The following is a 25,059-nucleotide window of genomic DNA, read 5'->3' on the forward strand; positions in this document are numbered from 1 at the left end:
GGAGTCTTCTCAGCACATCATTTTCAGATTTGCACACAGAGAGTATTGGCGGGTTGGTTATCATCGCCCGATGTCTCAGGAACAGAAGAGCAAAGGGGCTCAACCTGATATGTTTGTTACGCTGATCACAGGCACACAAAACTCCGTTCGCGCCTAGTCGTCGAGATCTCCGATGAAAGCATAGCAGCAGCAATGAGGATAGAAGCCACCACACTCGTCACTGGAGTCGTACGGCGTGTGCTCTTCTTCACCCTCGTCTTCGGATATCGAATCATCGTCCTCGCTGTCTTGCATGATGTTGTCGGTGGTGAAGTTGATGTGGGCAAGCTTACGGTCTAAGCCGCGGCGGCGATGAGCCCGGCGCTGCTTGCGGATCTTACGGATCTGCATATGTTCCCATTTGGTGAGTCGGTCGAGCTTTACGGGCGGGAGGCTGTCAAGCGGATATCGCAGGGCAGGGGTGGCGGCGCCCAGGGGCGATGAGACCTTGCGGGAGCGTGCCATGATGGTGGTGCAGATGGAAGTATTGGGCGGTCGGGCGATGTTAGTGTCAGGGTGTAGGCACTTAGTTGTATACCTTCGGTACTTAGAGAGCAGAGAGGTAGCTGGAGGCCGAACACCAAGTCGAAGAAGTATTACTCTGGTTGACAATGCTGATCTGATCGGAAGGGGAGAGGGTGTTTGCGTATGAGTGACAACTGCCGCGTGGCGATGAAGGAGAGGGAGAAAAGCGCATCGAGGCAGAGATACGGGAAGTGCTATACTTATACGCTGCGTTGGTCGATTGTTCTGAGAACAATCGGTATTGACAGTCCGGCTTCTGATCTCAACAATCGACCGCCAGTGAAGCTCGAGATCAGGATACCTATTCAAGTACAGAGGTACCTGTATCTACGTGAGCCGATTGTCAGAGAACAATCACCGTAATACTGTATTGAAGGCATCCTCGAGTGTTGCTAGGTATCCCTGTATTCGGACAAGGGGTAAAAAGGGGGCTGTTTCCGAGTGAGGAGCCTGACCGTGTGCATCAATTCCGCTGACGGTTATACCACAGAGTCCACACAATACGGGCGTAGATCTACAACATCAGCCGCCTCGCCAAAATAAACACATCTCGAGATTGAGTGACGTGCTCAAAGTATCTCAGATATTGAGCATGGCAGGACGGCGTGTACAGAGCGAGAGGCAGCCCCTTTTTAGTGGCAAATGCAGAAAGGAGGGCCGGCGGTCATCGCGACTTGGCTAAGCCTTCTTGCCTTGGAAGCCAAATCTTTGCCAACTTCAGATGCGAATGAACCTGGCTCATTTTACGATAACTTGTTTGAATACTGAATGCCGATACTGGACGGAAATGGTCACGGGCTTTGATTTCGGATATCATCATTGGAGTCGCTGTCCTATGCCTAAAGGCTACTAAACCTCGAGATAAAGACCAGGAACCTCACCATGCCCCCTTGGGATCTCAGATGCCAGCTGAATCCCATGGTGCTATGCTGATGATCAATAACATACCATAACAGTTCTGTCGCAGACTCCTGGAGGGACATGTGGTGTCGCACTCACAGCGAACTGCCACATCCTCAACGCGACCTTTATTAGAATACCATGCGAGACAGGAGTATATTATGCGGCGTCTAAGCTAGCTTTACCAACTATTGCTACGTACAATACGTCGATAATCACTGCGATGCTTCGGGCGAATCCACATATGTTTTGTCCGTCCTGGATTACGTACCGAATTCGTATCTCTGGCTTTCAGCGTCGTCTACAATTGGTGGCCAGAGCCTCGGGGCTCTCATCGTTGCCCACTTCCACTGCTGTATCTCAGACACCACCGTATCCTGTTTGGGCTGTTTCGAATCATTGCTGCTCAGGTCAGTCGCCACTCTACTCGGTAGTTTCATCGTCGGAGCGCTTCCAATGGCGAACTCAAGTCACCATGGGGCGTCTCTTAGAATCTCGATAGCTTAAAAATCCCAGTCGTCTTGTCGCGTTTCCGTATGCGGCGTGATCGGTGGCGCTTCTGTTTCTCTATTATCTGCAAGTTGGCTCGCTTAACGCTACGATCCGGTGAGATGGGAGGCTCGCCGCCGCTAGTTCTGGCTGGATTCATGATGGCAGACTTAAGTTGATGGCCAATGGTTAAGTTGAGTGTCTCGTTATCGCTGGAGTTCTTGTTTCTTTGTTCCCCTATGATTCATGTCTATCAGTCAGTCCCCCCTTTCCTTGGATTTCCTTCCATCGTCCTACTCCCTTGCATAGACGCCCGCCATCCCCCGTTGATCCTCGGACCATTACATTGTACCCAATATAAAATATTCATCGTCAAGACAGCCATCCTAGCAGTCCTAATTATCTCGTTCCAGCTTACATGGACCAAATTATTCATCGCAATCTCTCCGTACTAAGGCTAGCTCTCATGGTGCATTTTATTGTGTATTGGGACTGGCCTACTACGCATCTTACCTTGATGCTACGTACTTTACCAGGTGACACCGTGCCCCGTTCACTATTTCCATTCCCCTGTTTCTTCCCACCCAGCTATGTCGTTAATAGTTGGTAGTACTTACCTCCTGTGACCTCTTCTCGTTCCTACATATACTCTTATCGCCTGCTAGCAAGTTTCCAGACCGATACCTGGGCTGCCTTGCCATCAACCCGGCTAGATTACTGACTGGTCTGCCGCGTGGTCTCGTCATCCTCGACCGTTTCGGCAGCGAAGGCCATCTCATCAGAGGAATCGCCTCCTGATACTGCAAGCTCAGATGCCCTGTACTTCTCGTCACGCTTTCTTTGACGGTCGAGCTGGCGCTGCTTCAGCTCCTCCTTCCTCTGCCTATCATCCAGCTGCTGGATCTCGTCCAGCCGTAACGGTGGCTCACCGCCAGAGACTGCTTTCGTTTCCATGGTGTTTGGTGGTATTTTTTTGGGCTTAAGCTTCAAGTAGAAAAGTAGGGTGAATCAGATGCTGCAAGTCTAATCAGATAACCGATGGTTGGTACATTTAAAGTCATGTTTGGAGGCCCTCTATGGTCCTATATACTATCTAGATATCCATGGTCTGCACAATTACGAGTAATACAAGGTCTTTCTTCTATAAACATGGCACTAGATCCCTTTAATGCACACAACAGATGTAGTGTTATAGTTTTGTTTTCCTTTTTCATTTCACTCTCTTCTCTGTTTTCATTGCATAAAGCATTAAAAAACAATTACTGAGTGAATGCAAGCCCTTGAAATTATTCAATATAATTAATTTTTTTAAAGAAGGCTTTTTTTCCCACTAATAATAAAATTAAAAAGATATTAGCAAGATAGAGGCTTGCTATATGATTTTATCGTGTGGGCTTACCCTGTAGACTTACCCTGTATCAAGGTCAATAAAAAATTGTGACTTGGAGCTACAGGGTCTTTGCTAATAGACCACTGGAGGAACCAATCCCTGCAACGATCGTTCCACCACTCCGGCAGAACAGCGACGACCTCCGTAGCTGCATTTGTATGATATAAGTTTCCAAACTGCTGCTGTCTCTAAGTGTCCGCTTTCCAGACCAGGGTGCTATTGCAGCATCCTTCAATCAGTCTGAAGTCTAAGAGCATCATGGCATATGGTATGAACTCTGTAGCCTTGATGTACAGTCCAGGGAGGTGGATGGCTGGGTATATCGACCAAACAAGATACCGTCTTCTACCCCAAGACAAGAGAAGTTGGCATCACAGTAAGGCATGTTACATGTTTACATGCAAAGAACAACCGATCGAGAGGCACCTTACAACAGCATTGTATACACTTCTATCTATATACGATCAGATGATATGTATAATCCAAGCTATCAACAGCTGTAAAACTTGACATCACCGCCAATGCGCCGCCACTCCCGCTATTTCCATCCATTCCCAATACAAGACTGCCTCGACACCTGCCGGCCTGTTAGAGCAACCCAGGTAGCTCTGACTCCTATATACCCTGCGTGCGGCCGTAACCATCATGTCTCCATCAACAAATCATAATCCATGAACAAAAGAAAGAAAAAGGGTTGGCCTTGATCAACCTATTCCACATCAAACACGGGGTGCAGTGCTCTTGCTAATCTTATCTTCGCTGGGGGACAAGAGCAATGTGGACAGGCTTCTTCTCGGCCTTGGGCTTCATCGCGTAGCCGTTAAGGATCCTCCAAGCAGCGCCACGCTGGCGGCCCTCCTCAATGACGGCGTGGACGCCGTCGAGGCACTGGCCCGCCTCGCGGATCTCGGCCGTCTCGAGCAGGCGGCCCTCGCAGACCACCTTCTCCATCTCGCAGCGCAGGAGCCAGCGCTCCCAGGCCCAGCTGCCGGCGAGGCCGGTCAAGGACGCGATGTTCTCGGTGCTGCCCTGGACCTGGGCCTCGAGCTGCAGCTTGATCTCGCAGCCGAAGCTGTCGCGGACGATGCTGTGGTCGACGGGCTCCTTCTGGCCCATCGGGAGGCACATCCACGCGCGGCGGATGTCCTTGTAGCCCGCACGCTGCAGGCGGCTGAGGAACAGCTTGGTCGGGTTGGGGTCGTAGCCCAGCGTCTTCAAGGCGAAGCCGAACTCGACCGACTTGGCCAGGCCGTGCGGGCCAGCATTGACAATGTCCGAGTCGAGCACGGAGAACTCGAGGTAGCCGCCGGGCTTGAGCACGCGCATGACCTCCTGAAGGCAGGTCTCCCACTCATCCTCGCCGTTCTCGCCAACAAACTTGAGGATTGAATGCAGTTCACGGGCTGAGATGAGGTCAAAATAGTTATCGGGGAAGGGAAGCTTGGCCAGGCGCTGTACAGCAACCTGGCGGTGGTTGGGCGGGCCCCGGATGTTGGAGTTGGAGAGCTGGCGGATGGCCTTGGTGGTGGTTGTGTAGACCTTGGCGCTGGGATACATGAAGGCGCAGTGCCATGCCCAGTCGCAAGTCGCTTGTCCGCCAAGATCTAGGATTCTGGCACGCTCTGCGGGGCCAGCCATGCGGGAGAGGCGGGCCAGGCGCTTCGAGAGCGGCGCACAGAAAAGGCGCCCACCGTTGAGGGCCTTGAAGGCGTTGACGTGCCAATTAGCGGCAGCCATCTGGCTGAGGGCCTCCGCCTCCTTCTCACGCTTGAGTCTCTCAAGATCATCTTCAATGATGTCATCACCGCGTGCAACGTTGGCGCTCATGCGCTTCTTGGCCGACTGAGGTAAAACCGACAGTTGATACTTGCTCAATAGCTGGTTGCGATGCTCCTCACGCAACGAGAGGCGCTGAGCCTGCAAGTACTCGTACCGCGGCAGGCGGTGTACGAAGGAGTCTTGCTTACGGCTGCGGATGATGATTCCTTGGAAAGCACGGTAGTAAGCGGACTCTTGACGAGCAATCTTGGAAGGCAAAGACTTTGGGATGTCGGCCTTGGACACGATCTCCGAGAATCGGACAGCCTTCTTCTTGTGGGTGGCCTCGGGAGAAGACTCAGGCTCGGGGAACTTGGCCTTCAAGGGCGTTGTCACCTGAAGTTGTTCGGTTGCAGGCTCTGCTGCGTCTCTGGTTTCGCTCTTTTCTTCCAACTGAACCCCCTTCATATAGGCCTTCTGAGCCATGAGCCACAGCTCAGTCCTGTCCAAGTTGGAAAGTGCCTCCTCTCGCTGCTTCCTGGCGTACTCCGGGTCATAGACGGTGACGATTTCTGTCGCATCGCCTTCGTGAGGAGATGTTGGCTCCGGTGCCGTAGCCGAGGAGGCCGAGGGGTTGCTGCGCCCAGGAACACGGCGGGCGGTAAGGAGCCCATCAGAGGTATTGGCTCTCGCTTCAACAACATGCTCAAGGATTACAGGTCTTGCCGTTGGGATGCCATCGGACAAAGTAGCTCGCACCTCGACAACTTGTTCAACTGGCACAGATGGCGCTTGGCTGTCCGAGAAGCGTTGAGGGCGCGGTGGCGGTGGCGGCAGGGCGCGAGAGAAGAACTGCGGCATCGCAGGCATTGCTGGTGCAGGCTGGTCATTCCACGGGCATCGGTAAAACTGTTCAGCGGTGGTCGAGGTCGGTGGCGCGATGTCATCAGGGGGTCGTGGATGGCATGTGCCATGCTGTTCTGCTGCGGGGGTCAGACCTGAGAAGAAACCGCCAGGCGACGGGATCTCGAGTGTGGCCAGGTTATTTAATGATTGCTGTTGCCCGGTGGAGAGCCTCAGAGAAGGGCGCCGCTGCAGGGAGGAGAACAGACGTGGTGTCTGCTGCTCCATCTCCCGTGCGGGCTCCTCCGGGATTTCGATGACTTGCTCATGTTGGTATTCCTCCTCCGCTACATCGGAGCCTCCGGACAAAGCACGTAGAGTTGCAAGGGCACCAGGCTGTAATTGAACTCCCGACCAGTCCGTGCTTGAAGCTTCATCGGCGCCAATGATGGGAGTTGGGGGTGCGGACATGGCAGCCATCTGCTCAGAACTTAAGCTTCCATCTAGGGATGGTGGCGCCGAGCCTGCAGGGACATCGCGAGACTGATGCGATTGTAGGAAAGAGATGACAGCCGGTGACATCTCCACCTTTGCGGGCGGCGTCGGTGGCACAGGGGTCAAAAGCTTCTTGAATTCTGGCCTACCCGAATAAGGTTCGGCATTTTGCTCTTGTGAAGCCGGTATTGTCAACTTGGGCAGGACCCTTTGGGATGCCGGCGTGGGGGCAGCTCGCCTCGTCGAACTATTGCGGACGCTGCTGCGGCGCTTCATTGAAGACCTCCTGGACGGCATCCTCTGAATGCCTTCGTCGTCCGAAACGTTGTAGATGTCGTCAAACTCGGTGACATCCGTCGACGTGCTCCTCCGGTTCCAGGGGTTCGTGGAGGAGGAGGGAGAGTTGCTCTCGTCCACCGAGTTTGTCGAGGGCGATGATGGCAGTATTGGAGCCGATAAGAAATGGAATCCTCGAGGAGTAGGAAAGTGCTCACTCCTTGGCGTTGGTGATAGCCACTGAACTATCTTTTCACTGGACGACTGTGCTTGGAGCTTGTGGTCATCTCGCACAGGCTGGGAGGCTCGGGGCAGCGCGGGCTCTTCCTCCATTATAGTATTAAGCGGCCTCCCCGGCCTTCGGCCCTGCGAAGGGGAGGGGGTCGGTAAGTGGTAGACGGTAAGAGAAATGAGTCGGGCATTTTTAATATAGAACCGATATGCAGGTAAGATACTAAGAAAAGCCGTTTATATCGGTAACCCGATGTAACGCAGAGGACGGCCGGCGTCGTTGAAAGTGAAAATGATCAGCAAGGCAAAGAAATCGATTAAACGACAGGAAAGCCTCGGTCAACGAAGCGACGGTCAATGAAATGCGGCAACCTCTTTTTGGAAGCTTGCGAGAAGAGAAGAGGACGAAAAGAAGATGAGGCCTACTCGGCCCTTGGAAAGCGTTACTTTTATGAAAATGCAAATGCAAATGCGCTGTCGAGACGAGCGGTTAGGTCGCGCCATGAATGAATCTGTCTGCCACCAGGCGGTCTGCGGGCGCTTCCCGTCCACGATGATTCACGGCCAGTACTTGACAGAGGACGTGCCGGGCCCAGTGCGTCTTGCATCACCCTCCATCTCGAATGGAAGTTCGGCCAGACATATGCGTCTGCAAGCCCATCTGGGCTGCCAGATGTGGGTTGCAGGCCCAAAGTGGCATTGTGGTCGCGCCGGTCGACGTCAGTCCCCAGAGAAGAAGCGTGAAGAGGTGGTTGCAGCAGCGGTGCTACCTCCAATGAGGATAGCACACTGGGCAGCACCTCAGCGGTTTAATTTTAGAACACATGCAGAGACGGGCCAATAGAACAGGCTGGCGCGCGCGAAACGAGCAGACCAAGGCCGACTATTGGATCGCTGGAAAGCCGCTGCAGATTTTCGGGCCAATGGTTGAGGCCGGGAAGGCATGTCGGCGCTTAGCCGCACCTGTTCCATTTCGCAATTGGGTATCCGGCCCCCATTCCAGAGCCCATTCTGCAATTCTGCTGGTCATCGTCCATGCCACCCCAGGAAATCGATCAATGCAGGGAACAAACAAACAAAACGGCAAGGCCTTCGCTCAGATCATGCCGTCCTTCTAACAGCATGGTACATAGGCCGGCAACTTTACCGATCCCGATCCCGTTGAAATGGCTCGACCGTTTCTCTGGAAATGATGGATGGAAGATTCAACTCTATCTCAACTCAACTCTGTGCGCAGTACTCGCAATCTATCTCAGATGCTTCCTGATACGGAAACCAAGGGTAAAGTAAGCAAGTCATCATGCAAAAAACTCCTGCGCCTGTCGTGTGTGCCATCATGATCACTTCTGCCTGTCTCGTACTTTCATCTCACCAAAAGCACATGTACCGTAATCCTGTTGGATGCTACCCCACCAACATTTTTCTAAGCTCTGGGTTGTATCCAAGGCACATTCCCACCTAGGCTCAGAAATAATAAACGAGGTGAGTTGCATTGCATGTCAGCACGACGGTCGAGAAACCAACACACATGTGCATATTTCCCCGAGGCACGAGGCACGAGGAGGTAACATAATGGCAGTGGCCTTGTGTTTGTTGGTTCAATTGTTCGGCAAGACGACACCCACGTCCTGCATGCAAGTCATGTAATGTCGGTGCCGGAAAAGAGGGCGGACTTGGATTTAGCGTCATGTACGCCACAATCCTGGGAATCCGATCTAAGCCAAAATCACATGGGGTGTGGCTTGCAACCAGTTGGTCGCAACTACAATCAATTATTCCCCAATCGAGCTTGTCGCGACAAGGTTCCATCTGCCTGAAATCATCACATCCTAGACATTCCTGACCTTCGATGACAGCTCAGGGCCATGATGTGACAAGAAGTGTGCGATTTCTTCGATTCCTGCGATAACCTTTCTGGGGAGCTTGCTTTGAGCATTCCCCAAGCTCGGTGGATCTTGTTTGGTGGTTCTTTGGTCTTTGGTTTTTTTTATTTTTGGGTTTTCCCTGTTGCTCGGCCTGTTGCTCCATTGACAGCTGACAGACTATGGAAGGGGCCAGCACTTATTATTAGATGGCGCAACCTGAGGATGTTGAGATCCTGGTCCATATCAATGCACCCAGCCGAAACTCAGACGATGCTCGATACCGGGCTCTTACCTCGGCCTATCTGGCATTCCAAGCATGCCCTTCTTCCAGTGCCGGCGAATTGCCGGAATCTACGGATAGACGCGATTCGGTAGCACGTGTCCAAGATGGGGCAAGCATTTTCCAGACAAGCCAGGCCGTTTCGACTCAAGAGTTCTTCCCGTCACTGAGATCACCCCAGGCATCTTTCGACAGTGTGATCGATAATGCGAACTCACCAAATGCATTACTACATGTGCATAGAATAGGGGCTCAGGGCGGCACGCCGCAAACACCCGATCGGTCGGCTCTCTCACAGCTGTCATGGCAAACACCACCGAGTGTTGTCCAGGACTCATATCCTGATGTCAATGCGACCACGTTGTTCAACTCGCCCACCAGGGTCTTGGAGTACTACCTTCAGCAATTCCCCAGTGCATCTGAGGCGTCAACTCCGCAACTGGATTCACAGGGCAGGGACACACATGAATACGGAGTAAACCCTGACATCACCAAATCTCCCTCAGAACCTTGGTTGTCTGTTCAACATGGTGGGAACCGCTATGTGCCAACGATACCTTGCACTCCAGGGAATGGTGTCCTGCCAGCTCCATCCATAGAGCTTGGGAATGACGTTCAGCCTAGCCTAATGCTACCTCCTCAGAGGCCTGTTCAGAGAATACAAAAGGGACGGCACTGGTTCTATCAAGCGTTGATATGGATCCAGACTCGGTTATCCCGGAACTAGACAAAACAGGGGCTGCGAGAGCCGACTCGGAACCACCACCAAGCAAGCGACAACGGCAGCGGCAAACCCAAACCACTGACAGTCCTCAGGGGATGCTCCGAACTTCGAGTGACATCGGACAGAGAATACCGCATTCGTCTGACCAAGGCCGGCCTATCACCTTTACCACCCAAAATGGCTACACCTTGGACAGTCTAGAGCTCTACGCCCCTGAGCCTCCAACCGACAATGCTAATCTGGAGCCCGACGATCTCATTACCGACGGGCTGGGCAAACTGGGGGCAGCACTGCAGATACCCAAGCGCTTCCGCCCGGAGCGGCAGAGTCGAGACCTTCGGCCGTTTGAGCGTGGTTATTGGAGCCTCGACTGCTCGGACTGGACGTCGGAGCTTCGTTCCGAGACCTGGGTGTTTCTGGCCAATTACGTCGGCGGTGGCGTCGCGGGATGGGGTATCTGGTGTCGGCGCGACGCCGGCTTCAACACACTCAAGGTCTATTGTTGGGGCCATGTCGTTGCCCACATCTTCTTGGTGCTGTACTTGGCAAGCCGGCGCAAAATATTGTACACGGGCGCGACTTGGATTGACGGCGACAGCAAGCCTGTCATCGTGATGGGCAAACGAACTTGAGAGGGTCCTCGAGGGACGAATCTGCATAAAACTAAGAATGGCGTAACGGTTGGGCATGGGGCTACTTGTATTCAGCATATGAACTTTTGCATTATAGGCGCGTGGGACAAGCATGACAGACTGGATTAGGCTCAAGGCCTATGGGAAGACGATTATATAGAATTGCAGTCCTTTCCCCCAGATAATACGAACCGAGTTTGGCGTAGGGTTCGACGGGTGCTAATTGACGGTTTCTCATTTGTATTTTTTGTGCCTAACTACAAGGGAATCATGGTATGTTCGTACAAGTGCAACAAAACACCAGCCACGAAGGGGCTGGCCCCCGACCTTGATACCAGGCTGTTGCCGTCTAAAAGTGAGCCTGGCAGTAGAAATACAACGTAGGCTCCAATTATCAGATCAAGAAACCATCAAAGTCAACTCCAAGCTCAAACCTCAGCAGTGAGTCCACCGAAAGAAACAAAGCAATGTTTCTCTATCTCGGGGCGCAATCTCGCGGTGAAGGGTGCTCTCGACTTCTTTTTTGTAGCGGGTGAGGTCAGCTGCAGCAAGGTCGTCGAATGGCTGTTGCAACGATGGGTTAGCTACATGGCGAATAAAGGTGGATGGATGGTGTCTAGCCACTACATACCTGGCGGTCAACAGTAGACAGGTTCTTCCACTCCTGAGCAACCTCCTTCAGGGTTTCGGTTGGGCTCAGGCTGTTGAAATCGCCCGATCCGTGCCTGGCACGGAAGAAGTAGACCCAGGCGGTCCGAGGAGGCTTGGGCTGGCGATCGTCTCGGATCTTGTGCGTGCCATTGGCCTTGGGGTAGTCGAACTTCCTGCGGAGGGTGTTTCGCGCATTCTGGGCCTCAGCAATCTGCTCGGGTGTGTGGCTCTCTACCCAAGCCTTGTAGGCTGCCGCGTTCTGAAGCTTGTTTTCCTCGGCGGTGCGTTGCAGTTCCTAAAACGGATGGGAGCGTTAGCCAGCCCAGCTACACAAATACACACGTACGATTCATATTACCTCTTTGTCTGCATGCGACAGTGCCTTGAATTCCTCGGACAAGGTGGCCATTCTGTCGCCAATGTTCTCCTTGAAATTCGTAACGCCCGTGGATTTACGAGTAACATAGAGCATCCATGGGTTGTTGGGCAGGTTCTTGGGCTCAGTGAAGAGGGCCTTCTGCTTCAACTCGGCCTTCTCCTCCCGGACCTTGGCCTTTTCCTTCTTTGCCTTCTGCACTTCCGTCAACTCCTTCTTCTTCGGCTTGGGAGGACTGGCGGCCTTCTTCTTCGGCTTCGTGGCCTTCTTAGCAGCCGCTGCCTTCTTGGTGGTGGTGGTAGCGGCCTTCTTCGCGGCCGCCTTGGGAGCGGCGGCGGCGGCGGCGGTCTTGCGAGGTCGGCCTGCGGACTGGGTGCTGCTGCCGGCGTCGGTCTTCTTAGGACGGGCCGGGGTGGCGTAGGCCCTGACGAAGCCGGCGCGCAGCAAGGGCAGGCTAGACTGCGGCGGACATGACACGCGACCACCAAGCTGTTTGGCGACGACGACTCGCGAGGATGACGTAGCGGCGGCGCTGGCGGCCAGGCGGAGGGCGGCAATGCGCCCGATGAACGATGGCATTGCAATTGGTGTGTCCTGGGATGGGTGATTGATCGATTGGTGAATTTTGGGACAATTTGTCGATGTTCGGTGGACTTTGCGACCGAGATAAGTGTAGGGCGAGAAAGGCTCGATGCGGGCCAATCGGTGTGGAGCTGGGTATCTCAATTGTTTTTGGCGTTTGGTGTTTGCTCTCCAGTCCTACTACAGAGAGCTCCCTCTCCCTCCCGCCTTCCACTGGGAAAGCTCCCGGCATGCCCAGCAAGCAAGCCCAGCTGGGAAAAAAACGACCCACCCAGCCCCCTTGTTTTAGATTCCATTCCTTCTGCGCTACTCAACAGCCGACTCTGCATTGAGAGCTCGAATCAATTACGGTTAATCAATTAATGCCTGCAGGTGGCCGACTTAATTGGTAGGTACCTTAGGTACTTTCAGTCGGTACGTACATGTACTTCTATCCGGCTGCCAAGTTCCTTCCAGCGGGGCGTAACGCCAGTTTCCACCAAAAAGGCAACAGCGAGAGCCATCAATTGATGGAAGCACAGACCATTCACCCTCCGTCACAGAGAAAAGCGAGTCTCCAGCCAGCGCGCTGCTTCACATGGTAGAGCCGCCACTACGACTATTACCACTCATCAGCCTCGATCCATTAAGCAAAAACGATCTGATCTCCTGTCAATTTGTCGACCGCCCTACACTCAGCAGTGCTACGTGTGGCCTCGGAAGAAATCACTAGGTGACGCACATACCGTCCGCTTTTGATCCTAACGTTAGGGAACGTTTGTCGCACCAAGACTTCTCTGGTAGTTCTCACCACTGTAGTGTCTACCGAGCCACCACTACCACGCTCTCATGGCTCGGCTCAGAGACACACGCTCACCAAGCCCTGCAGGAAGCCAGCAGTCGTCGAGAAGACCTCGCAGAGATGACGACCGTCGGGATCGCGACCGCCCAAGGGATAGGGACCGGGACTGGGATCGTAGAGACCATGGCCGCCGCCGCAGTCGCACCCGAAGCCCCCCAGATGTAAGGCGTCGTCGCCCATCCGGCCACTCCCACAATTCTGATTATGACCTCCAGCAACGCCGTCACCGTGATCGGGACAGAGACAACGACTACCGCCGCCGCGACCTAGACCGAAGAGACAATGATCGTTACCGAGGCGGCGACAGAGACCGTCGACGGTCGCGTGACCGTTTTGGCGACAGGAACCGCTCCCCACCCGACGTCCGCCGACGCAGGAGCCGCGACCGAGACGCAGAGAGGGACAACCGTACCAGGCGAGACGACTCAAGAAATGGAGCTAGATCGCGACGCGAAGGTACTGCTGACTCTCATCCACGCAGCAGGCGCGGCGACAGTCGCGAGCGGGGATCCGCTCCCGTGGATGCTAACAAGGCCAAGCCTTCTGAGGTACGTATCAACCATGCCCGTTCTTTATCAAATTTCTTGGGATATTTACACAAGTGAGCAGGTTGCAGATTCCAAATCGAAACCAGCACCAGCTGCTGCCCAGACCGACGCCGAGAAGAAAGCCGAACGCCTAGCCAAACTTGCAGCATGGAAGAAGAAGCAGGAAGAGGCGAAGCAGAAGGAAGCAACCCCTGGCGGTACCAGAAAGCTTCTCGCTCAAATGGATGAGAAGGCCAACGGGACACCACTAAGCGCTTCCTCTACAGTGGCCTCTCCGACTGCGGCGGTTGCCTCTCCTGTTGATGAAGCTATCCTGTCCCCGGCGGCGCCTTATGCCGGGAAGTTCGACCCGAAAGCCATCGCTAAAAAGGCTGCGCCGAAAGCACATTCTCCTAGTGCTGCCCCGAAGCTCGGCGCCATCGTGAACCCGCCCCAGGCCGCAACTATTCCTCAAACCCAGGCTCCTAAGGGTAAGTCTATGGCCCACTCACCTAGTAGAAACCTTACTGATGCAATTGCCGTGGCAGCCTCTGCTCTTCCAAGTGCCAAAACTAGTCGCTTTGGCTTCCAGAAGCAGAATGCCGAGACTGAAAAGGCGCTGCAGAAACGGAAATTGGACCTGGACGAAGAGGAAACCTCTGAAAGAAAGCTTGCTAAGCTACCTTCCCTTCCCTTGCCTGATGTTGACGATACGCCTTATGAAGTCCAAGACGAAGAGGATGAAGAAGACGTCGATGATTTCGCCGGCGATGAGGAAGCTGAAGCTGCCGCCGCCCGTGCTGCTCAGGAGAGGCGTGATGAGCGAATAGCTCAGGAAAGCGCCCAGCAACACGATTCCATGGAGGTTGACCAGCCACCACCCGAGGCTTCTAACGACTTAGGGGCTAAATCGAATGGTACTGCCGAGGCTGCAGCGCCCGCAGCGCCTGCAGCTGATACTATGGACGTTGATGAAGACGAGGAAGACCCCCTCGACGCCTTCATGAATGACCTAGATACCAAGGCTGATGTCAGTAAACCTTTCCAGAGCAAGTCCAAGAGCAAGAAGCCGGAACAAGAGCCCGAAGCATACTTCAGCGACGATGAGTATGACTTTGACAGGAAGGACGATGCACCCGATGCGTTCCTTGCTACTGTTGCAAAAGCTCGTAAGAAGAAGGACATCCCCACGATCGACTACACTAAGTTGAACCTGGACCCCATCCGCAAGAATTTCTGGGTTGAGCCGTCTGAGCTCTCAGAAATGACCGAAGCCGAGCTTGTCGATTTGCGCTTGGAGCTCGATGGCATCAAGGTATCTGGAAAAGACGTTCCGAAGCCAGTCCAGAAATGGTCTCAATGTGCGCTGTCTCGGAAGACTCTTGACATTGTCCACGAACTAGGATTTGATAAGCCAACTCCGATTCAGATGCAGGCGTTCCCTGCCATCATGTCTGGTCGTGACGTGATTGGTATGGCCAAGACCGGATCTGGAAAAACACTGGCTTTCCTTCTGCCCATGTTTCGACACATTAAGGACCAGGCGCCTCTTAAGGAGAATGATGGTCCTATCGGGTTGATCATGACTCCAACCAGAGAATTGGCGACCCAGATCCACCGTGACTGTAAACCCTTCTTAAAATCCATGGGCCTGCGGGCCGTTTGTGCCTATGGTGGTGCTCCGATCAAGGATCACATCGCTGAGTTGAAGCGCGGCGCCGAGATTGTGGTTTGCACGCCTGGGCGCATGATTGACCTACTCGCTGCTAATCAGGGGCGTGTGACGAACCTGAAGCGAGTCACCTATGTTGTTCTTGACGAAGCTGATCGTATGTTTGACATGGGCTTCGAACCTCAAGTCATGAAGATTTTGCAAAGCGTGAGGCCCGACCGCCAGAACATTCTATTCTCTGCTACTATGCCTCGTATAATGGACTCCTTGGCCAAGAAAATTCTTAAAGATCCCATTGAGATCAACGTCGGTGGCAAGAGCACAGTCGCGCCTGAGATCACCCAGATTGTCGAGGTTCGAAATGAGGAAAACAAGTTCATTAGATTGCTCGAGCTGCTCGGAGAGCTCTACGACAAGGATGACGATGCGCGGTCGCTCATCTTTGTGGAGAGACAAGAGAAGGCTGACAAGTTGCTGAAGGAACTCATGCAGAAAGGCTACCCCTGCATGTCCATCCACGGCGGCAAAGATCAGGTCGACCGTGATTCGACTATTTCGGATTTCAAGAACGGCGTTATTCCGATTCTGATTGCTACTTCCGTTGCTGCCCGTGGCCTCGACGTCAAGCAGTTGAAGCTGGTAGTCAACTACGATGCGCCGAACCATCTTGAGGATTATGTGCACCGTGCTGGCCGTACTGGCCGTGCTGGCAACAAAGGCACAGCTGTCACGTTCGTCACGGAAGACCAAGAGAACTGTGCTGGGCCTATTGCGAAGGCTCTCGACCAGAGTGGCCAACCAGTTCCAGAGCAAATCCTGGACATGCGTAGAGCATTCCAAGACAAGGTGAAATCTGGTAAAGCTCGTGACAACAGCGGGTTCGGAGGAAAAGGTCTTGACCGACTTGACCAAGAACGCGAGGCCACCAGGCTGCGTGAACGCAAGTCCCATAGGACAGAGGGCGAAGAGCCCGAGGAAGAAGAGGAAGGAAAGGGCAAGGACGACAAGAAGGTTGACAAGGCTGTTTCCGCGATACAAGCAGCAGCATCCGGCATCTCAGCTCGGGACACGCAAACCAAGCTTCCTGACCTGGAACCGAAGTACACGATCCACAAGAGGGAGGAGGCTCCAGCGCCAGCGGCTGGTGGAAACAACCCTCTGGACAAGGTGTCTTCGGCGATCAACGCAATCAACGCGCGCCTCAACAAGACAGGGCAGCTCCGTCCTGGCCAGCCGGTCGATAACAAGGGCCCTGATGCCGGTGCGTTCCATGCCACTCTTGAAATCAACGACTTCCCGCAGAAAGCTCGATGGGCCGTCACCAACCGTACGAATGTTGCGAAGATCCTCGAAGCGACGGGCACGTCTATCACCACCAAAGGTACCTACTACGCTGCGGGTAAGGAAGTACCGCCCGGAGCAGAGCCCAAGCTTTATATTTTGGTAGAAGGTGATACGGAGCTTGTGGTGGCTAGCGCCATGAACGAGCTCACTCGATTGTTGAAGGAGGGCACAGTGGCTGCTGCCGACGCAGAAAGCAGGGCGCCCGCCAGCGGTAGGTATAATGTTGTTTAATATCGAGATGGCAGGAGAAGTCATAATTTATACGGGGTTCGCTTGTTTTTTGTCTTGGAGCGAGTTGCTTCGAGCAACTCGGCCGGCGTCTGGGCAGGTTATGTATAGTTTAAAATAGCCGCCACTGCCTCGGAACTACATACGAGGCAAATGCAATCACAGTTGGGATAACGGGTATCATCATGTCGATTCGTTGCATGTGCAAAATATACTACTGTTTGGTGATTTACGTCCCCTCGCCAAGGCAAAATTACTCTATTTGTGAAGAAAAAGATAACTCTCCAAGAGATATAGATAAATGGCTGTGGAAGTCGTTCGTAGGCAAATTAGATACCACCGGTGTCTGCATGAATCCATAAGACGTGTCTCACGTGGCTAGTTGTGAGCCCGAGCCTGCGCTGCCTGCTCGGCGTCTCGCGCTCGGCGCTCCTCCTGACTTATCTCGTCGAGCGTCTCCTGCCTCGACTGCTTCTTCTGGGCCGCCAACTGCTGGCCGAGCTTGCCTGAGTTTTTGGCAGAAGCCGCCTTTGCTCTCGCCTTTGTTACCACCTCGAGTCAGTACCAACAAAAACCCGTAGCGGTATTGAACGGATGCAACGGGGAATAATGATACAAATTGAAGAATAAGGAGAAAACAACCTACCTCGGCAGCCTCGGCAGCCCGTTTTCTCGCCTCGACAGCAGCCGAGGAGGACGGCGCTGCTGCTTCCGGTTCATTCCCGCCACCCAGCTTCCGCGGCGGCCCGCCTACAACCCGCGGGGGCAGCGACGCGCGCTGCGGTTGCGCCGGGGTGGTGCCGACGATCCGGCCCGGCGTCGAGAAGGCGTCCGGGTCCGACGACGACTTGCCGCAGATGTTGCCCATGGCTTCCTGCAGATGGCGATACGCGACTGTGGCGTGGCGGCTGGCGTATCTGGCAAGCCAACGCAGAGCGTAGATGTAGAGGGCGAGGACGATGAGGTAGGCGAAGAAGTCCACTAGTGGCAGGTTTTGGTGAGGAGGAGGAGGATGAGCGGAATGATGACGGAGGTAGGCCTTTGCGGGTTCCGGGCAGGATGTTGGGACTACGATCACTTCACACCCCCGTTGCATCGGACGAATTTCGTGGTTGGAAGCAATTAGGTAAGTAGGTAGGTAGATTGCAAAGCCAAGCAAGTTGTGTTTGTTGTGTTGTCGGGATGGCGATGCAATATCCCAGGCCGAGAATCCGCTGGCGGAGAGAGAGAATGATTAGGGGAGGGTGGTTTTTCTATTGGGGCAGGAGGAACAAATGAGATGAAGAGGTGAGGTTATAATTAGGAAGTGGGCTCTAAACTCGTAAGCCGTGTCGTCGATGCGACAGGACCCCCCCTGAGCGGAATTGCGGGGGAGGGGTAATCAACCAGTCAATCCATCGAATTGATCACCTGCAGCGAGATCTGCTGGTGGATAATAGCCCGCTCCAGCGCCCATAGTTGATAGGTACTTACCCGGGCCAGGCAGCTTGCTGGGTTTATGAACACCCACCACCAACAGTACTGTACTTAAAGTGCATATTGTACGGTTATGGAATGCATGCATCGACACACAATTGAGAGGCAATATCTCGTTTTCATAGTAAAAATTCAGGTAATGCTCATAAGAAAATACAGTTTTTGTTGTCTTGTTGATTCGTAGTTTCGTAACATCATCATGTACCTCGTGGACTGTTCCTCGCAATTTGCTCGCACCTATGAACCAGTGGACTGTGCTTTCTCCTTCCTGACTCGGTAGAAATTCTTGGGATACCCTCGCTTGACCCTCCATGCTTCAGCTTCCGATTCCATCGACTTGATCAAGCCCTCTCTCCAGGTCCCAACGATGTCGTTTCTCCATACCATGTCGCCTCCAAAGTTCCACGACACAAAGTCCTCCGCCCTGGCCCCGTCGGGGCTTCCAGCACCCCCAAAGCCACGTCCGCAAATTGCGGCTTTGCGTCGCTGCCGTAAAACACGCATGCCGAGCACCGGCTGCAGGAGTAACGATATATACCCGGCGAGCTGTTGTAGCAAGCGAGAGTGCCCAGTCTCGGGACTCGCTCTTTCGCAGAGAGGGCCGCCGTGAGCTGGGTGGAAGAGACCGGGAAACCACCGCCTGTTATCGACGTCGTCTTGTCTGTCCCGGCAAAACCCACCTGCTGGAACAGTGCAAATGTCCAGTTGAACACGTCTGCACCGGATGCTATCCGGCAAGAGTCGCACGCATCAAAGCTTCCCAGGCCCTTGTGCGAGTCAGGGTCAATGATCCATGATGCCGCCTCGGTTTCTCCTTCGGCCTCGAGCTCCGGGCTCCATCGCCGCATCACCAGGTCCACGCCCTTGCATCGGCAGCGGATGGCGACTTGGTCCAGATCCGACTTCTTGGATGCATACGACAGGGACCTCGGCGGCAGCCAATCATGGGGCAGTTCCTCGCTCTCGTTCATCTGGCCCATCCACAGGCGTGCCTTCGGCCCGTCCGCGCCGTTCGGCTTCCTCAGCCAGGGCGCCGCGCCGCCGTCCAGCGTGTCGCCCACGAAGATGGCGTCGGTGATCCGCACCAAGTCTTTGGTGTCATCGGGATCGGCGTGGTTGGTCAGGACGCCCGTGAAGACGCTGATCTTGTCCCGGGACTTGTTCGGCCACTCCCAGAACATGGGGCTCGAGCACGTCCTGCAGAACCGCACCGTGAGGCGCTCCGAGAAGGCGTACCGCTGGAGCGTGGAGTTCATAATCGCTTCTCCCGCGTCGGTCGCTGGCCAGGGCGCGTCGCTGCTGTACATGGCGCCCGTCATGTGTCGGCACGAGTTGCAGTGGCATGTCACGGCCTTGATTGGTAGCGCGGACCGCGCAATGTTGGTTTTGAAAGTGTGCTGCTTGCAGAGGCATTGCGCTGTGAGTTCGACTGTTGTGTCGGCCATAGTTGCTTGTCAATATGAGATAGGTGCACTGGTTACAGATCTTTTAGTTGGCGGTCCCGAAGAATCGACAAGAAGGTAAGCAGCATGATGTTGGGTGAAGTTATTGACATCGACGTTTATATATTGAAGACCTTGGCTAACTAAGCAAGGGCGCAAACAGATGTACATCTGAAAGGGCGTACTGTGACGTGATAGCCCGGGTTTGATAGGCGGCGACTCCCCAGATGCCCCGCCCTACATGCAAGCCTATCACTTAGTCCTGGTGACAGGTTGCCCGGCATTTGCTTGCGACACTGCATACTTATGTGCTTATGTTTGTCTCTTCTTCATGCATGGTGCCTTCTTAGCAAACACTTGGTATTTGTTTCCTGTTTTTGACAAGATATCATGTTGTCTTATGCCGAGATAGGACCCCTTTATTGGTGATCCGCCATCTAAATTTTCCGACTGGGCAGAACAGTTTTATTTTGTATACTATACAGATCTGATCATCTTGATCTGCCATTCAGGGTCGTCAACCGGATTTGATCCGGTTTTACACACAAGCTCACGACGTGTATCCGGGTGGGACCTCAGGGATATCTACCACTCCACTCAACTAACTCTCCCAGTCGGTTACCTTATCGACATCTCGACCAAACTTGAGCCATCGGAGCAGAATACGATAAGAGCCCCTCGAAAGGGGAATCAGCGTGTTGGTTGCATAGTCTGCCGGCTGCACCCAGGGGGAGTTGATCAAGAAATTCGGCAAGACCGGGTTGCTCTGGTAGAGATATCCCAGGATCGGCACGCCGCCGAACACTACATTGACGGGCATGTCGGGCTCCGTCAGGTTGTCAAAGCGCACCGCCGGGTCGTAGCCGTAGTAGGTCGGCGTGAAGTTGGTGGAGGCCGGAACCAAATCCATGCGCCACCACTGGCACATCTGCGTCGTCGAGAAGTAGGCTACCGGGTAGTCCGTCCCGTTGAGGCTGAAGACGCGATAGTCGCCCATGTCCGACTTGTCGGAGGCAACGTAGGCCTGCGGCGCCCCCAGGATGTCGCGGGCCGCGTTCCAGGCGTCCTTGCGGTCTTCGTCCGTCAGGGGCTTGGTGCCGGGCGCGGGCGAGGCGCCGTAGTTGTAGGCGGGTCCGACGTAGGGGATCGACAACTTCTCCTCGGTTTGTGACGAGACGGCTTGCAGATAACCCGAGTATACCGGTATGTCAAGGGGGACTGGTCCTTGGGCGGGATCACCTCGAAGGACACGGTTTGCGAACCACCTGCTTCGACGGTGACTTCGTCGCCGTCCATGAAGTTGACCTTTGCGGAGAAGGGAAGCGGCGTCAAGTGGACGAATCTCGTAACTTGGAAACCTTCCCCGTTTGGCCGGCTTGATCCTTCTGGCCAATAGGCCATTCCGTTGGCGGGCAGATTGCTCAGCTTGTATGTGACGGCGGCCGAAGAGGGGTTGCGGATGGTGAAGTTGCGTGTAGCAGCCTCTCCGTCGTACGGTAGGTTAAGCTCGCGCCCATCTGCTCCTATAGACGAAGCCTGAAGTATGGCTCTGTGGGCACGCACAAGCCCAGCACCCTGTTGCGGCGCAGGTGCCACTCCGGGAAAATTGGCCATGGCTACCTGATCCGCTGTGGTCTGTATACGCGCATAGATCTCGGGAGGGGTGAGGTCGGGATATTTGGACTTGATCAGAGCATAGACACCGGCCACGTATGGTGTCGACATTGAGGTGCCGCTGATGATGCCGTACCCAGGGCTCTTGTCGGTAAGAGGCCATGTGGACAGGATCAATCCACCTGGTGCCATCAGCTGCGGCTTGAGCTTGAAATCCGACGTTGGTCCTGAATGTCATACTGGTTAGCCGGTTCTTTTTATTTAAGGGGAATTGCAGCTGAGCTTTAAGCCTACCAACACTGCTGAAATTATTAGGCTTTCCTCCGCCAATTTGAGGAACAAGCTCGGCCCTCGGAGGCCCAACAGTCAAGGTATATGGTTGCCCGGCCCGGGCTGCCTTTTCTAGCGTATCGCCTGTGGTCGAACCAAAAGCATAGATAGATTCGTCTGCCGTCTTAGCTGGCGAGGGAAGGCCGTAATTCTCGATAAAGATATTATCCAGGCTGGAATCTGGGTACGAGAGTGCTAGCGAAAAGTTTGCGGCGGCGGCGGCAGACTGCAACTGGGTCAGGGAGCAAAGCCCGCGGCGAACAACAATGATATACTCGGAGATGTCAGTTTCTAGGTCGCTTGCAGGCGGGTAGTCCGACGGGCTGCAGCCGTGTGTCGAGTTGGCATTGTCGTTGGTCCAAGCAACGGAATAGTTGCCTTCTGGGAAGGGAAACAAGGCCCCGTAGCGGAACTCTTCGCCGTTCGAGTCGCGCACCGGATAGGTTGGGAACTCGGCGTTCTCCGCCGATGCGATCGCCAGGGCCCCGTCGGCGTTCCCTGGCAGCTCGGTGGCGAAGCTCTGGAAGGAGCCGTAGTTGCCGGCCGCCGCGATCACGGCGACTCCCCTCTTCTGGATCGCAGCCACGGCAGCAGGGATGATGGTAAAGGCGCCATCCCCGTAGCTGCCGTATTCGCCGATAGACATGCTGATCAGATCGGCACCGTCGTCGGCGGCGCGTTGCATGGCGGCGACTATGATGTCGTCGTTTGCGCTTCCCTCGCAGCCGAACACGCGGTACATCCCTATTGTGGCCTCGGGCGCAACACTCACCAACCCTGGGAAGAAGGAGGAGTTTGACGGTACTTCCATGCCGACGATACCTGCCACAGTCGTCAATCAGTGCATGATGCAAACGTCGCAGCTAGCCAAGACTACTTACCAGTCACATGAGTCCTGTGGAAACCATCGAAGCATGTGGCGAGGGGATCCGGTTTGGGAGCCGGAACACGAGTGTCTCCATAGTCATCACCTACGAGGTCATAGCCGAAGGCAAACTTGCAACCTGGACCGAAGCACCCGCCCAGAGCCGGATGGAGATAGTCAACGCCTGTGTCTATGATGGCGATCCGGACACCCTTGCCATAGATCCCAGCCTCATGGACCTTATCCACGCCCGTCATGCGATGGGGGCTGTTGAAGTCAACCGGACCCTTCCCCGTCTCGTCAGACGCGGCGGCGGACTACATAAGGTGAAGCATGGATTTGGGATAAGTTGTACTCATGCCCAAGAAGATCGACATGGCCTCGAAGATCTGGACGGGACAGCGACCACTTTGTATATATTTGGTCTCAATTTATGATGCAAGATACTTCTCAGAAACGCCTTTACTCTAAGCACAACCACGATTTGGATATCGATTGCTTTGAAGACAGGGCGAGTGCTCCCGATGCCTCCCAATGGGTATCCCACCTTGTTCGCCCAAGCGACTCTGCGGAGGGACGTGACTTTCAGAAGGAAATATCGAGCTACCAGAGGCACAGAGGCTCCAGTGATCTGCTTGCATTGTTACCTGGTTTAGAGGAAGAAGGAGGACCCCAGCCATCTTTTGCTTTGTCATTCATCAACCAAACTATATATGATGACAAGTTTGTATGGACTGTTCATCCTGTTTGGCGCAAATCAACGCTTGTAGGTACAACTATCCGCAGCCAACCCTCTCCAAGTACATCCACGTTCATCTTCCAAGTCCCACATCAGGCATATGCCACAGATTCGATTGATATGCCAAAAAGGCATGATCAGGACTGTATTCAACTGTTTGATCACGCAAAAAGACAATTGTAATGCTGTGTGAGGGAATCGAACCCCCGCCTCTAGCTTGGAAGGCTAGAATTCTACCACTGAACTAACACAGCCTTCGAAGAGGAACGAGTCGCTGTGCCAAAATAACCCGCTTATTGATAGATAGATCACTTGTACATTCACGACTAGCAGCATCAAGTAATAGTCACGGAGAATCTATCATTCCAGTTGCTGAATTCCACAGTTCAATTTATAATATAACAGGCACTTGATGTTACGTATGTTTAGAGAAACACTAGAGGTTCTCAGGCTACTACAAAAGAGGTACACTGTAAAAGTTTGCATCACATAACTGATATTGGGATCTGCTGAATGATTTCAACGTCGATTCAGGTTTCCGTTCCAATGAGCGTCTACGGATAGTATACTTGTATGCCCTTTCACTCGAGTGGGATTTGGTTCCTTGACATGATACATCTGCTAATGCTGGAACCTCGCTCTGACAACTCAACGAAGCTCGCCCTCCTGTCTACTCCATGTTCGTAGCCCCCTCAACGACACCGACGACATTATATCTCTTAGAGAAGAATGTGACCCAGTCGTTCAGAGTTCCCTTCTCCTTATCAGGGAGGTCTTGCCACTCAGCCTGGACGTCTTCCGGCTTGGTCGAGGTTTTGCCCAGGGCTCTGGAAGCGTCCTTGCCGGCGAACACTATTCTCCAGTTAGCCAACTTGACCACACAATAATAGGAAAGCAAAGTGCGCAGGGCTGAAGCGGACGCTGGAACGCCGCTTGAAAACCCTCAAAAGATTACTATGAGCACTCACCATTGTAAGCACCTCCTGGTTGGTAGGCCTTGTTACCTGTCACGTCGTACACCTTGCCCTGTATGCCACATATTAGTCCAGCGATCCTTGATATATCGTGCGTGCCATACTGAAGCTGCTAGGGGAGCTCAGGTGTGTATCAACCATGACTCTATCGCGATACTTCCCCAGGGCGTGCTCGTGGCTCTCAGCTTACCTTGATCGCAACGTAGCACTTTTGGCCCTCCGTGCCTGCGGTTAAAAGTCAGCATATTATATTGGCCTGATTCGGCAAGCTCCTGGGACTGAAGTTCGCAAGGGCTTGGAATGACAAACCATCGGCCTTAGCTAGATCCTGAACGGAGATGGGGTCATCCTTGGGAGGGTTCAAGTTGACAGGGACCTTGGGCTCGAACTTTCCAGACATTTTGATGGACGGCTGGCGACAATATTTGTTGAAGAAGGGCCGGTGATGTTGATGATTGAAGTAGACCGAGGCTAGTTACGTCAATGAAGCCCGGTTTAATCGGAGAGTGTGACGGGAGCTACAGGCAGTGCACTAACCGTGTTGCAGTCGATGAGGCGGGCTTCTGATATTTAGGGAACCAGAGATATCTGCGGTGCTGCGGGGATGTTTCTGGAGTCTTTGTTTATTGACTTGGTATGTTCTTCTCAATCCTTGGAGGCGAAGATTCCAGATTCTTGACGGTTCAGATGCCAGACGGACAACTGGACGGATACGTGCAAGTGGATGACGGGGAGAATTTAAGCTATTTCGTGGGGGCCGAGGCGTCCTGGCGTCGGTCCCTTCAAGCCATTGATTCCATTGCTTCTTGTTTGTTTGTTCGGACAAGCTGCCTTACAGCTCCCGCATTCACCGCCTGTACTGGGCACGTACACGTACATTCATGGCGCTGGATGGCATCCTCCATAGACCAGGTAGAATATGAATTTCTACTGGCGATTTCTTAGTTCTAC

The 25,059-nt window shown here is 53.9% G+C and overlaps 10 protein-coding genes across 10 annotated transcripts; 2 read left to right on the plus strand and 8 right to left on the minus strand.

The window, feature by feature from the left end:
* Window positions 1-153: 153 nt before the first annotated feature.
* PG997_004806 (uncharacterized protein) lies at window positions 154-504 on the minus strand (the record flags this gene model as incomplete). Its single annotated transcript, XM_066809121.1, has 1 exon — window positions 154-504. One exon carries the CDS (start codon window positions 502-504, stop codon window positions 154-156), a length of 351 nt encoding a protein of 116 aa, XP_066672739.1.
* Window positions 505-2,667: 2,163 nt separating this feature from the next.
* Window positions 2,668-2,907, minus strand: PG997_004807 (uncharacterized protein; the record flags this gene model as incomplete). Its single annotated transcript, XM_066809122.1, has 1 exon — window positions 2,668-2,907. The coding sequence occupies one exon, from the start codon at window positions 2,905-2,907 to the stop codon at window positions 2,668-2,670; it is 240 nt and encodes a 79-aa protein (XP_066672740.1).
* Window positions 2,908-4,093: 1,186 nt separating this feature from the next.
* PG997_004808 (uncharacterized protein) lies at window positions 4,094-7,048 on the minus strand (the record flags this gene model as incomplete). The annotated part of the gene is made up of 1 exon (XM_066809123.1): window positions 4,094-7,048. One exon carries the CDS (start codon window positions 7,046-7,048, stop codon window positions 4,094-4,096), a length of 2,955 nt encoding a protein of 984 aa, XP_066672741.1.
* A 1,969-nt stretch (window positions 7,049-9,017) lies between these two features.
* Window positions 9,018-10,447, plus strand: PG997_004809 (uncharacterized protein; the record flags this gene model as incomplete). The annotated part of the gene is made up of 2 exons (XM_066809124.1): window positions 9,018-9,666; window positions 9,759-10,447. 2 exons carry the CDS (start codon window positions 9,018-9,020, stop codon window positions 10,445-10,447), a joined length of 1,338 nt encoding a protein of 445 aa, XP_066672742.1.
* A 435-nt stretch (window positions 10,448-10,882) lies between these two features.
* On the minus strand, window positions 10,883-12,053 carry PG997_004810 (uncharacterized protein; the record flags this gene model as incomplete). Its single annotated transcript, XM_066809125.1, has 3 exons — window positions 10,883-11,011; window positions 11,079-11,393; window positions 11,457-12,053. The coding sequence occupies 3 exons, from the start codon at window positions 12,051-12,053 to the stop codon at window positions 10,883-10,885; spliced, it is 1,041 nt and encodes a 346-aa protein (XP_066672743.1).
* An 831-nt stretch (window positions 12,054-12,884) lies between these two features.
* PG997_004811 (uncharacterized protein) lies at window positions 12,885-16,671 on the plus strand (the record flags this gene model as incomplete). Its single annotated transcript, XM_066809126.1, has 2 exons — window positions 12,885-13,445; window positions 13,507-16,671. 2 exons carry the CDS (start codon window positions 12,885-12,887, stop codon window positions 16,669-16,671), a joined length of 3,726 nt encoding a protein of 1,241 aa, XP_066672744.1.
* Window positions 16,672-17,046: 375 nt separating this feature from the next.
* PG997_004812 (uncharacterized protein) lies at window positions 17,047-17,764 on the minus strand (the record flags this gene model as incomplete). Its single annotated transcript, XM_066809127.1, has 2 exons — window positions 17,047-17,220; window positions 17,315-17,764. 2 exons carry the CDS (start codon window positions 17,762-17,764, stop codon window positions 17,047-17,049), a joined length of 624 nt encoding a protein of 207 aa, XP_066672745.1.
* A 721-nt stretch (window positions 17,765-18,485) lies between these two features.
* Window positions 18,486-19,589, minus strand: PG997_004813 (uncharacterized protein; the record flags this gene model as incomplete). Its single annotated transcript, XM_066809128.1, has 1 exon — window positions 18,486-19,589. One exon carries the CDS (start codon window positions 19,587-19,589, stop codon window positions 18,486-18,488), a length of 1,104 nt encoding a protein of 367 aa, XP_066672746.1.
* A 598-nt stretch (window positions 19,590-20,187) lies between these two features.
* On the minus strand, window positions 20,188-23,075 carry PG997_004814 (peptidase S8/S53 domain-containing protein; the record flags this gene model as incomplete). Its single annotated transcript, XM_066809129.1, has 5 exons — window positions 20,188-20,810; window positions 20,849-21,427; window positions 21,495-22,352; window positions 22,412-22,712; window positions 23,043-23,075. 5 exons carry the CDS (start codon window positions 23,073-23,075, stop codon window positions 20,188-20,190), a joined length of 2,394 nt encoding a protein of 797 aa, XP_066672747.1.
* A 729-nt stretch (window positions 23,076-23,804) lies between these two features.
* Window positions 23,805-24,508, minus strand: PG997_004815 (uncharacterized protein; the record flags this gene model as incomplete). Its single annotated transcript, XM_066809130.1, has 4 exons — window positions 23,805-23,986; window positions 24,103-24,160; window positions 24,299-24,333; window positions 24,418-24,508. 4 exons carry the CDS (start codon window positions 24,506-24,508, stop codon window positions 23,805-23,807), a joined length of 366 nt encoding a protein of 121 aa, XP_066672748.1.
* Between the last annotated feature and the right edge of the window lie 551 nt (window positions 24,509-25,059).

This window comes from Apiospora hydei (genome assembly GCF_038363865.1).
Source record: "Apiospora hydei strain CBS 114990 chromosome Unknown utg000004l_segment0_segment0, whole genome shotgun sequence".
In the NCBI taxonomy this organism is placed as follows: Eukaryota; Fungi; Ascomycota; class Sordariomycetes; order Amphisphaeriales; family Apiosporaceae; genus Apiospora; species Apiospora hydei.